The following is a 12405-nucleotide window of genomic DNA, read 5'->3' as shown; positions in this document are numbered from 1 at the left end:
TGAGTATTAGCGCACTCAACGCCCCTTCAACTCGCAATTTGACACTCATGAGGGAAGAGTGCCCTATTGGAAGGCAAGTTGGGTCTTGCTACAAAATTTTTGATGCAATCATTCAATTAAGCACAAGTCAACATATATGATGCATCACAAAAATCAAACCGCTTTCCTCATCTAAGCGGCCGTTTTACTTTGAACGATTAAAGGTTTTGGTCGGAGATACCGTCTCTCATAGTCTCGGCGGGGTGTCAATGCCCTAATGGTGGCTCAAGCAACCGAAATTTGACAACCAAATGCCTAGGAAACAAATTCAAAGGCGGGAAAGGGGGAAACAAAGCCTAACCTTCGAGAATCACATGACACGCTCAAGATTCAACCTAATTGACCCATGACTAAGGGGACCAAGACTACCGACTTCCTCACGGTTTTCACTAATCTCTCATTTTGTTTTTGGAACGGGTGATTTTTGTGCAAAAAGTAACCAAAATCACTCATCTACTCGACTCGTGAGACATGCCCGCAATCTAACATGGAATCTTCTCCTACAAGACCATTAATGAGATGCAAAAAAGGAAAATATGCATAAAAAAAACAAGGGTTGTAACGGGGCTAGGTGATGGGTCGAAACGGGATTGGTGCAAGCATCGTTATGGATCATTTGGAGTTTAAAATCAAGTTGTTGTCAAAATTCCGCTTCTTCCACTTTTATTACAACAAAAGAGTAACGTCTACACCCTAACAAGAATCGGTTTCCCGAATTAATGCAAACATTGTGCAAACCCGACTCTCTTTGGAAAAATACAAAAATCGTCACCTTATTGCAACCAATGAGCAACGTCTACACCCTAACAAGAAATTGGCTTGCCAAAATCGAGCAAAAAATGTGTAAACCCGACTCACTTAGGAAAAACATCAAGTCCCCTTTTATTCTTGCAACGCCTTTTTCTACTCCATTGATGAAGGAGTGTTGCTTGGCTTTTTCTCATCAAAGAAAGTAATTGTGCAAATTTTTTTCTTTTTCGTTACATTTTTCTCCTTTTCTATTTTCTTTTTCTTTTCTTTTTCAAAACCTCTTTATTCAAAGCAAACCAAACTAAACCATCATTCCGACTCAAATGGATTGTGCACATCCACTAAACCAAGGTTCAAATCCCCTTGCTTCAAACTACCAAAACTCATAGACAACTTTCTTGATCAAGGTCGGTTGTTTTTGGGTTGTAGTTAGTATCGTAGGTATCAAATGAAAGGTCAAGGCTCAAAAGGGATAAACAAAATCGGTCCTAGTCTAAAGGGTCGAAGAATTAGGCTTATTTGGCAATGTGAGGCTCAAAAAAAAAAAATGAAATGCAACTTGTTGTTTCAAAATATGCATATAAATGAACATCTCATGGTCTAAAAGGAAAGGACGCCATGCTTGTGCGTCGTGATGTGACATGCCACGCGAGGAGCCTACTCACACCTAAAGGGGGACCGGGTATGGATGTACCGGTCTCAAGGAGGCTCTAAATCTCACATGTAAGTAGCTATGTCGAAATCTAGGCCTAGTCTACGGTCTTGGTCTCACATGGTGGTCAAAAATTTCCGGTCTAGCCTCATTTCCCGGGTATTTGCAAGCAAACACCCTAACAAGGAGGTCACTAGGTGCAAGCCACTAAGAGGGGAAAGACACAGCTTAGACAATATCATCATAGAGGGTATCATACTCCCTTCCTAGACCAAATTTTGTTCAAAAATTTATATACAAACTCGATGCAAAATGTAAATAAAGCAACAAACACATATTCACAAGATACGAAATGCATTTCTAAGTACTAGCAACATAAATAAACATGCAACAATTATCTAAACCTAGCAGCACGTAAGCAACACACACCAAGTTCCAAAATGGAACATCCTCATCAACATAGCCCATCCTCCTCCATATATCCAACAATATAAAGGAAAAGAATAGTAAAGGAGAAAGAGATAGGAAAGATTAAACCGAGCGGTCTTCTAGTCTCCTAATGCCTCAAATGTCCCGTATGTGCCTGCGCCACTTGTTAGACAAACATATATATACAATGCAATATTTTTGGAATTTTTGAAATTTTTCAATTTTTAGGCATTTTTTTGAATTTTTATCAAATTTAAAGGTGCAAACAAATATTCACAAAGTGGATATTTCCCTCCCCACACTTGAAATTTACATTGTCCTCAATGGAGCAAAGTATAGGGAGAGAATAGGAAAAATAAACAACATATTTTTGGTGGTTTTTGAATTTTTGAAAATAAAAATAACATATTTTTGGTATTTTTGATTTTTGGAAATTAAAATGCATGTTTTTGGTTTTTTTTAGGCCCTCCCCACACTTATTCATTTACATGGGAGGGCAAGTGGGAGAATTAAAAGAAATTACATGTTTTTGTTGATTTTGATTTTTCAAATTTTTAGTGATTTTCAAATAAGTATGCAATGCATGATCTAATCTATATGCAAAATTGAAATACAATGCAAGCTATACTAGATGAATGCAATAACTAAATGCAACAATATAGTACAAATTTGAAATCTAATGCAATCCTATATGAATGCAACTAAGTGAATTTCTAACTAAATGCATACAAAATTGAAATATGAATGAGAAAATTTGGATTTAGGGGGAAAATCATACTTGGCTTTGGATTTTTCAAGGTGGGAGCAAAGATAGGGGCTCATTCAAGATCCGAGCCATAGTCCACTAGCTCGGCACGAGGGGTCTCATCATCAACATCATCGTCTCCATCATCATAATCATTGTCATTGACATCATCATCATCGTCATCAATGGTAACCACACACTTTCCTTTATCACGACTTTGATCAACAAAGCCGCATTGATAACCATAGTCTCCAAAACCGCTTCCACTAGCATCAAAATCACTTCTAGGAGCATTAAATCCGCTCCCGCCATACTCAACATTTCCCACATCAAAACTAATATCATCATAAATGCTAGTATCCATCCCTTGTCCACTTCCACTACCTCCTTGGCCACTACCACTACCAACAAACCCTCCTAGGTTGACTTGAGGGTTGAAAGGAGCATCCATAGTGATGTTGGTGTGGTAGCCTCCCGATCCCCCTTGGCTATCATAGCCTCCCCCAAAACCACCGTAGCCACTCCCTTGGTTGAAGTCATATCCTCCACTAGTTTGGAAGGAAGGGGCGCTATAGTAGTCGGGGTTTAAGTTGAGACCTCCATGAATCCCCGGTTGAGTGTACCCTCCATTAGGTAGGTTGAAGTAGGAGGGAAAAGGACCGTCCGGTGGGACCATACGCCGGGAGGCGTAGTCTTCATAGAGAGGGTAGTTGCCGAGAGCTTGATCCACGTAGATCCGATCAATTTTTTGGTGTGCTCGGCCTAAGGAGTCGTCGACTTGTTCAAAGCGTTTGTCGACGTGGGTGCGGAAGTCTTCCAAGGAGGATTGCACCTTTCCAATCCCAAGGTTCATGCCCTCCATGAGCTCCCAAATTTTTGGATCAATGGGTTGGTATTGGGAGGTTTGGGCGGAGGAAGAGGTGCCGGTTTCGGGTGGGGCATCATAATTGTAAGAAGATTGAGTAGGCCCTTGTGCATTTCTCCCGTAAGAGAGGGTGGTACGGTCCCAATCCCGCGTGGAAGGATCGGTGTTGCTTGCAATAGGAAGGAGATACCTCTCGTTGTCCGGTTCAAGAGCGACCAAGTCGGCATTGGGGAGAGCAATAGAGGTCAAGCTTTGCCTAATCAATAGGTAAGTCTTCTTGTCATTGAAGTCATACTTAGTGAAGAAAAGGGAGCTCAAATGATTACTATCCATTATGGTAACCCCATGTATCGGTTGATGCCGCGATTCCACAAACCCCACGGTCTCTTTAGCAATTTGGGTTATCAAACCCCCTACCACGATTGGTGAATTGTTACGGATGTTGTTGCCAAGCTTTTGCAAATGAAGTATCAAGTGATGAGCAATATTGATTTGATACGCCGTTGGGCGTTGCCTAAGGTAGCTCCCGAGTATGAAGAGCTCGTCCGAACGCATATTGTGAGGCTCATGCCTCCCAAATATCGTCCAACCCATAGAACGGTGCCAAGTCCGGATAATAGGGCTATGAATATGGTGTTCCTTCATCTTAGGCTCATCCTTAATATTCTCACCGGAAATCGTTTTCCACAATTCTTGTTGATCATACCTAGACGGGGGAAGGTGGCTCCCCGTACAAGGCAACCCAAAAATTCTTCCAATTCTCTCAAGGGTCACTTGAATGGTTTTGTTCATTAACCGGAAGGAGATACCGGTTATTTTGCTTGTATTCTTATTCTTTTGTACCTCGAGGGAGGATAAAAACTCAAGTGTGATCCTAGCAAAGGTTTGGCGATAGAGGTTGAACATAGCGCCCATCCCGACCCCATTAAACAACTTTTCGCAATCGGTGTCCCAACCTAGCTTTCTCAAGGTATTCCGGCAAATAAATCTAGTAGGGATAATTTCACTAGATTTTAAATGAGAAAATCTTACCTTGTGTTCCTCGGAAATAAATTGAACCTCCGGGAAAGTTGGGTCGCGGGCTATGTCCGCTCCACTAACCGCCACCCTAGCTCTCTTGCTTGGAGCCATTAATTCCCAAAATGCAACTACCCTTACTAACCAACAATAAAAACTCCTATTTCTCCACCAAAAAGGCTTAAAAGGATAATTAAACCTTAGATAAATGAAGCTAAAGTGAAGAACTTACCCAAAAAAGTGATGTTGAATTTTCGGATTTCTCAAAACCTAGCCTTGGAAGTGACGATTTTTTGAGTTTTTTGGTGTTTTGAAGATGAAAAATGGAGTTTGGAGTGATAATATAGGGTTAAAAGGAAGTTTTACTTCATAAAATGGAGGATTGGATGATGATTTTGATGATTTGAGGTTGGGTAGGTGAAGGGAAGATGAAGATGGTGTGTTTTAGGTTGAAGAGAGAGAGTCTGTTTTTGGTAAAGTGAGGAAGAAATGAGTGGTTGAGAAGGTATAAAGGGGCACGGGTGGGATCTGGGCCGGTCTGGGGACCGGCGGCCGGTGGACCGGCTGGGGTTCCAAAAGTTTCCAGTTGGTTTTGCGCCGGTCAAATGACCGGCGGCCGGTCGACCGGCCAGGAGTCCTATTCCATTTTTTCGAAAAATTTCTAAGTATACAAGTGACTCTCAGCCGGTGGGCCGGCTGCCGGCCGACCGGCTGGGAGTCCTTTCTTCGTCATTTCCCCCAAAAATCCACGTCACTATGACTCTCAGCCGGTGAGCCGGCTGCCGGCCGACCGGTTGGGAGTCCCTTCTCAAAATTGCGACCCAAAAGTTACAGTTGGTTCTGTGCCGGTCAGATGACCGGGCCGGCCGACCGCCAGAACCCTTTTTCTCTCGTTCCTCACTTTGCAAGCTTGAACCTTTCCCAAGAGTCGGGTAGGCTCTCTCCAAACCTCACCAACTCCATCTTTCCAAGTACGATCCCTTCCAATTTTCTCATATGCTAACTAAAATGCATGCTATGTACAAGTGGTGGTTCTTGAGGAACTCCACCAAACCAAATCACTTTCGAGAATTTCAACTTTCCCTCTCCTCGGGGAGGGGTTCCCCGAGATAGAGCACTTCAATAGGACCTTTGTTATCACCGTCATAGTATCGCTTGATTCTTTGACCATTGACCCTAAAAGTTCCCCCTTCTTCACTCCAAAGCTCGAAAGCACCATAAGGAAATACTTTCATCACTTTAAAGGGTCCGGACCATCGTGATTTGAGCTTGCCTTAAACACCTTGATTTTGGAGTTAAAAAGGAGAACAAGGTCTCCAACACTTACCTCTTTCTTCATGATCTTGGCATCATGCCATTTCTTCGTTTGGTCTTTGTAGATTTTGGAGCTCTCATAAGCCTCCAATCTCAATTCCTCAAACTCATTCATTTGGAGAAAGCGCACCTCTCCGGCGGCATCAAAGTCAAAATTCATCTCTTTAAGAGCCCACCAAGCTTTGTGCTCCAACTCCACCGGCAAATGGCAAGCTTTCCCGTACACAAGCTTATACGGGGTGGTGCCAAGGGGTGTCTTGAAGGCGGTTCTCAATGCCCATAAGACATCCGGGAGCTTTTGGGACCAATCTTTCCGGCTCTTGTTGGTGACTTTCTCCAAAATGGCTTTAATTTGGCGGTTAGAAACCTCCACTTGCCCACTAGTTTGAGGGTGGTAGGCAAGTGCGGTTTTGTGTCGCACACCATGTGATTCAAGTAGAGCTTTGAAGGTACTCTTGCGGAAATGAGATCCGCCATCACTTATGACTACTCTTGGTGTTCCGAACCTTGGGAAAATCGTGCCTTTGAAAAGTTTCATCACAACCTTGCTATCATTGGTGGGGGAGGCAACCGCTTCAATCCATTTGGATACATAGTCCACCGCAACCAAGATGTATTCATTTCCACAAGAGTTGGGAAAGGGTCCCATGAAGTCTATGCCCCAACAATCAAAAAGCTCAATCTCCAATATGTTAGTCAAGGGCAACTCACTTCTTTTCCCAATGTTCCCAACCCTTTGGCAAGCATCACAAGATTTAACCAAGTAGTGAATGTCTTTGAACATGGAGGGCCAATAAAACCCACCTTGGAGGATCTTGGCAATTGTTCTAGAGGTGGCCAAGTGTCCCCCATAGGCGGAATTGTGAACCCGGTCAACAATCTCTAAGCCCTCCTCTCTTAAAACACATCTCCGGAACATTCCATCCCCACACTTGCGAAACAAATGTGGGTCATTCCAAAAGTATCTCCTAGCATCATTTCTCAACTTCCGCTTTTCTCTTGGTTCCATTTCATCCGATAAGAAACCACTCACAATGTAGTTGGCAAGATCCGCAAACCAAGGGGTTTTGACGGTAACTTCCATGAGTCCATCATCCCGCAACCACTCATTGATGGGTCCACTCTTGTCTTGTATCCCATGGTCTTCAACGGTCAATCTAGATAAGTGGTCGGCTACAACATTTTCCGACCCGGCCTTATCTTTAATCTCTAAATCAAATTCTTGAAGGAGAAGGACCCATCTCAAGAGTCGGGGCTTTGCATCTTTCTTCACCATCAATTGTCTCAAGGCGGTGTGATCGGAGTAAACCACCACCTTGGACCCAACAAGCTATTGTCGGAATTTCTCCACGGCATTAACAATTGCCAACATTTCCTTTTCGGTTGTAGCATATCCACATTGTGTTTGATCAAGAGTCTTGCTTGTGTAATATATCACATGATGCTTCTTATCCACAACTTGCCCAAGTACCGCACCAACCGCGAAGTCCGAAGCATCACACATTATCTCAAAGGGAAGATTCCAATCCGGAGACCGGATTATCGGTGCCGTGACCAATGCTCTCTTCAACCTATTAAAAGCTTCAAGACAAGAATCATCAAACACAAAGGGGAAATCCTTAAGGAGTAATGAGGTTAAGGACTTTGCTATTTTTGAAAAATCCTTGATAAAACGCCGATAAAACCCGGCATGGCATAGAAAACTTCTCACTCCCTTAACATTGGAGGGAGGTGACAAGTTCTCTATGACCGCAACTTTGGCCCCATCGACCTCAATACCCCTACTTGAAACGATGTGACCGAGGACAACCCCTTCCTCAACCATGAAATGGCACTTTTCCCAATTAAGGACGAGGTTATGCTCCTCACACCGTTTCAACACACAAGCCAAGTTCTCAAGACCAAGCTCAAACGAGTCTCCATGGACACTAAAGTCGTCCATGAAGACTTCCATGCTTTTTTCAAGGAAATCGGAAAATATTGCCATCATGCACCTTTGAAAGGTGCCGGGCGCATTACAAAGCCCGAATGGCATCCTACGGTAGGCATAGACCCCTATTGGACAAGTGAAGGTCGTCTTCTCTTGGTCATCCGGGTGGATGGGAATTTGGAAAAACCCGGAATAACCGTCTAAGAAGCAATAATATGCATGGCCCGCGAGCCTTTCTAGCATTTGGTCAATGAAGGGAATTGGGAAGTGGTCTTTGAGGGTGGCGGCATTGAGCTTGCGGTAGTCAATACACATTCGCCACCCGGTCACGGGCCTAGTGGGAAGGGTGGTGCCATCCTTTTGTTCAACCATTTGTACCCCCTTTCTTTGGTACCACGTGGACCGGACTAACCCATTTGCTATCGGTAATTTGGTATATAATACCGGCCTCTAGAAGTTTCAACACTTCATTTTTCACAACCTCGGCCATCTTTGGGTTAATCCTCCTAAGACCGTCAACCTTGGGTTTACTCCCCTCTTCCAAAACTATTCTATGCATGCACAAACTCGGACTTAAGCCCTTGATGTCATCAATGCTATACCCAAGTGCCCCCCTATGAGTTTTCAAAATTTCCAAAAGCTTCTTTTCTTGGGGCTCACTTAGGTTAGCATTAACGATCACCGGGTAGGCCTCTCCCTCATCAAGGAAAGCATACTTGAGTGAGGGAGGCAAGGGTTTGAGTTGTACCTTTGGAGGGAGAAAGCCCTCCACTTTCTTCAATAGTTCCTCATCAACTTCATGATCCTCTTTCATTGCCTCATCATGCAAAGAGATTTGAAAAACCTCTTCCATCTCCGCCTCTTCACGGGCTACTTCGTGCACTACTTCATCAATTACCTCAATTGTGCTCAATCTTTCTACACTTGGACCTTTCATCAAATTTGGCAAGTTAAATTCGATTTTGTTGCCCTCAATTTGGAAGGTTAGCCGCCCATTCTTCACATCAATGAGTACTCCTCCGGTAGCCAAAAATGGCCTACCTAGGATGATGGGAGTATGGCTATCCTCCCAATATCAAGGACAACAAAATCGGTGGGAATCAAAAACTTTCCAACCTTGACGGGCACGTCCTCAAGCACCCCCATAGGGCGTTTGACGGACCTATCCGCCAATTGGAGAGTCATGGTAGTGGGAGCCAAGTTTTGAATGCCAATCCTTTTTGCAACTTTCAAAGGAATAACACTAACACTTGCTCCCAAGTCACAAAGAGCTCTTGATATAGGAACACCGCCAACTACACAAGGAATGGAAAAGCTTCCCGGGTCACCAAGTTTAGTGGGCAATTTGTTAAGGATATGAGCACTACATGCTTCTTCCATAGCCACTATTTCTTGGTCACCCAAGACTCTTTTCCTTGTCAAAATATCTTTTAAAAATTTTGAGTAGGTTGGCATGTTCATTATCACCTCCGTAAAGGGTAGGGTAACCTCAAGTTTCTCAAGCATATCACAAAATTTGGCATACTTGAGGTTTTCCCTACTCTTTATGGCTCTTGAAGGGTAAGGAATTTTAGAAACAAGTTGGGAATTGGAAGATACCTTTGGAGGAGCCGAACTTTTTGTTACCTTTTTAGAATGTTGCAAAGGTACTTCTTCAATAGCTTCCTCCTCATAAGGGAGGTCTTCCACATATCCATCAACATCCTTGTCCACTTGAATTCCTCTTCTAGTCAAACCTTCACAAGCTTTCTTTCCTTTCTTGTCTTCATTAGCTTTACCCGAAACCTCAATGGGTGAGCTTTCCTCTTCATCATCCATTTCTAACCCATTCCCCTTGGGATCTTCATCAACTTCCAACTCAAGGTCTTTGTAAGGGTCCTCAAGCTCTAAACCACTCCTTAGCACTACCGCATGAGCATGGTGGCTATTTGAGGCATCTTTGGAGCTTTGTCCTTGAGCCAACAAACCATCGGGCGGCCTTTGAGGGTTAGCCATAGCATGAGAAGCCATCCTAAATTCCATTTCCCTCATGTCCTTAAGAAATGTAGCCCTCAAGTTTGCTTGTTCTTGTTGAGTAGCTTTTGTAAAATTAGCTATCTCTTGGCTATGTTGAAGTTGCATGTTTTTTATCATCTTCAATAGCTCAACTTGAGAGAGCTCACCTTGGGGTTCTTGATGAGGTTGGTTGGCTATGGGTAAAGGGAACCCATAGTCATATCTAGCATTGGGACCTTGGTTGTTGTTTTGCCCCCCTTGGAAGTTAGCTCTAGGACCATAGTTGTTGAAGTTTGATCCTTGACCTTGTTCTTGAGACCCTTGAACATACCCTTGCCCAAATCCTTGATTTGCTTGATTTACTTGATTCCCTTGGTTGCTTTGATTTCCACCAAACTCTTGGTACCCTTGTTGTTGGTTGCCATAGTTTTGGGGTTGATTGTTGCTTGACCATTGGTTTTGATTTCCGAAATTATTTCTTGGGTTGGGGAGAATTCCCCTTGGTTGAGCAAAACCGGGTGGATTGTTTTGGGTTTGTGATTGGAGATGTTGGGGGTTTTGAACATTGGTGCTTTTGTAACTAAAGTTGGGGTGGTTCTTTAACCCGGGGTGGTAGAAATTGGTATTTGGATTGTAGGTGTTTGGGTTGTTGTAAGGAGGCCTTGGTGGTCTAGGATTGTTGTTGTAGCTTTGAAAAGCGTTCACCTCTTGAGCATTCTCTTCATAGGCACCATTGTAATTGTTGCCACACAAGTCATAAGTATGACCACTTCCTCCACAAAGTTCACAACTTGAGACTTGAGCCACTTCTTCCATGGGCGGCCCATATGAGGTTGCGGCTTGGTTCACTTGATTCTTTGAAAACTTCTCAAATTGTTTTGTGAGCAAGTCGAGCTTGGCATTTGTCTCGGAGTTGGAGGTGTTTTCCTTAGGAAATTTCCCATTCCTTCGTAACATGTTCCCTCTAGAACCATAGTTTGCCTCCGAGTCTACCATTTTCTTGATCAATGCCGTGCCCTCTTCATCACTCAAGTGGTCAAAACCTCCCCCCGCGGAGGCATTTACCATCTCCTTAGTTCTTGGTAGTAAAGTTTGGAAGAATGTTTGAGTAATGTACCATTCCGGTATTCCATGGTGGGGGCAACTTGCTATCAAGTCTTGATATCGGTCCCAAGCCTCACCCAAGGACTCCCCATCCTCTTGTTGGAACGTATGGATCTCATTGCGGAGCATCGCGGTCTTGGAGGAAGGGTAGTACTTGGCCATAAATGCTTTGGCTAAGTCGTCCCAAGTAGTGAAAGTATCCGGTGGGTGGATGTTCAACCATCGGTCCGCTTTGTCCGTCAATGAAAACGGGAACAACATCATTCTCAAGGTGTCTTCGGACACCCCATTCTTCTTCATTAGTGAAACTTTCCTCTTAAACTTCCGGAGATGAGCATGGGCATCCTCTTCAATATGACCCCCGAACAAGTCCTTCTCAATTAACCCGACTTGGGAGGGATGCATTTCAAAGTTGTTTGGGGCCAAGGTGCCGAAATTGATAGGGTTACATGAATCATTATGGTTAGGCCGGTTATGATCTCTAAGAGCCATTTGTGGTGGTGGGTTTGGTTCTTGATGTGGTGGTGTTTGAGGTGGGCTATTATAATTAAGGAAGTTATGAAAAGGGGTTCTCTACTAAAGTCTCAATTGTGGTATTTGGTTGAATCGTAGTTGTTGTATCAAAATTTTGTGGGATGTGTGAGTTTGGTTGATCAATGTTTGCTTGTATGGAATTATTCCTTACTCTTTCAAGAGTCCTAGTCCTCAAAGTTCTAAAAAGCCTTTCGGGGTCGGAGTTGAATAGAAGAGCTTGGTGATTCCTTCTAGGCATACACTTGACAAATCGTAAGTCTCCTAGTGTTTTTACACACTAGGGAAAGGCAAAAATCACACACACTCTACAAACAACAATCAACTACTAAAGCAAACTAGCAATTGAGACAAGATTAAAGCAAAGACTCTAAATAAAACTAAGCATAACCTAACGCCCTCCCCGGCAACGGCGCCATTTGATAGCTAAGAGATTTTGTCGCGGTTTCCCTCTATCAAAACTATTTGTAAAACCCGAAAAAGCGTAGTATTAAGTCGGGGTCGAACACAAGGACGGCGGGGGTTGCTACTAGGTTCAACTTAGAGTCAAGTTCAATCAATACTAAAAGTAGGGGTTTTGGTTTTAATCACTAAAGCAATTGAACAAACAAGTTGATGAAAATGAATATGATTAATTAAAAACTAGGGCTTTCGGGGTCATCTAAATGGTTTAAGGGCAAACATGATGAATCAAGGGGTCAATGATAAGAGAGTAACCTAAGGGTGACAACTAACTCTCATTAAGCATCACACTTCTCTTAAACATACAACAAGACATCCACAAACTTTCATTCAATGGGGGAATTAAGCAATAATGAAAAAAAGGCACAAACTTTCACTCGTGCAATTAATCAAACACCTTGTGTGCATGAACAAGAAAGATAAACAATCCATCAAAGACCCAAATAATCATACAATCATGCCCATAAAAACCATATAGACTCCCCCTAAACCCTAGAAGGAAGTCTACTCACTCATACTAAATATAATCATGCTAATAAGAGAAGAAGAACAAATAACATAAAGAGAAAACA

At 43.1% G+C, this 12405-nt stretch overlaps 1 protein-coding gene and 1 non-coding gene across 2 annotated transcripts; one reads left to right on the top strand and one right to left on the bottom strand.

Annotated features, from left to right (window-relative positions):
- Positions 1-8782: 8782 nt before the first annotated feature.
- LOC141648907 (uncharacterized) lies at positions 8783-11002 on the bottom strand. The gene is made up of 3 exons (XM_074457615.1): positions 10068-11002; positions 9478-9719; positions 8783-9036 (listed from the first exon to the last, which is right to left on the bottom strand). Exons 1-3 carry the CDS (start codon positions 11000-11002, stop codon positions 8783-8785), a joined length of 1431 nt encoding a protein of 476 aa, XP_074313716.1.
- On the top strand, positions 10863-10969 carry LOC141650098 (small nucleolar RNA R71). The gene has a single exon (XR_012546158.1). It is a non-coding gene; the product is annotated as a small nucleolar RNA R71 (small nucleolar RNA).
- Positions 11003-12405: the final 1403 nt, after the last annotated feature.

The sequence above is a fragment of the Silene latifolia genome, chromosome 3, assembly GCF_048544455.1.
Source record: "Silene latifolia isolate original U9 population chromosome 3, ASM4854445v1, whole genome shotgun sequence".
Taxonomy (NCBI): domain Eukaryota; kingdom Viridiplantae; phylum Streptophyta; class Magnoliopsida; order Caryophyllales; family Caryophyllaceae; genus Silene; species Silene latifolia.
The sequence above is the reverse complement of the archived record's forward strand: the minus strand, read 5'-3'. Positions and strand labels throughout refer to the sequence as shown.

What these genes read in the sequence shown, in the direction of transcription:
- LOC141648907 (XM_074457615.1), bottom strand. Translation starts at nt 11,002, where the DNA reads ATGGCCAAGTACTACCCTTCCTCCAAGACCGCGATGCTCCGCAATGAG. An exon ending in AATCAAGGATTTGGGCAAGG is followed by an intron (nt 9,720 to 10,067) that starts GTATGTTCAAGG and finishes TAACCCTCAAAG; the next exon opens with GCCGCCCGATGGTTTGTTGG. An exon ending in AGGAAAGAAAGCTTGTGAAG is followed by an intron (nt 9,037 to 9,477) that starts GTTTGACTAGAA and finishes TTCCTTGTGTAG; the next exon opens with TTGGCGGTGTTCCTATATCA.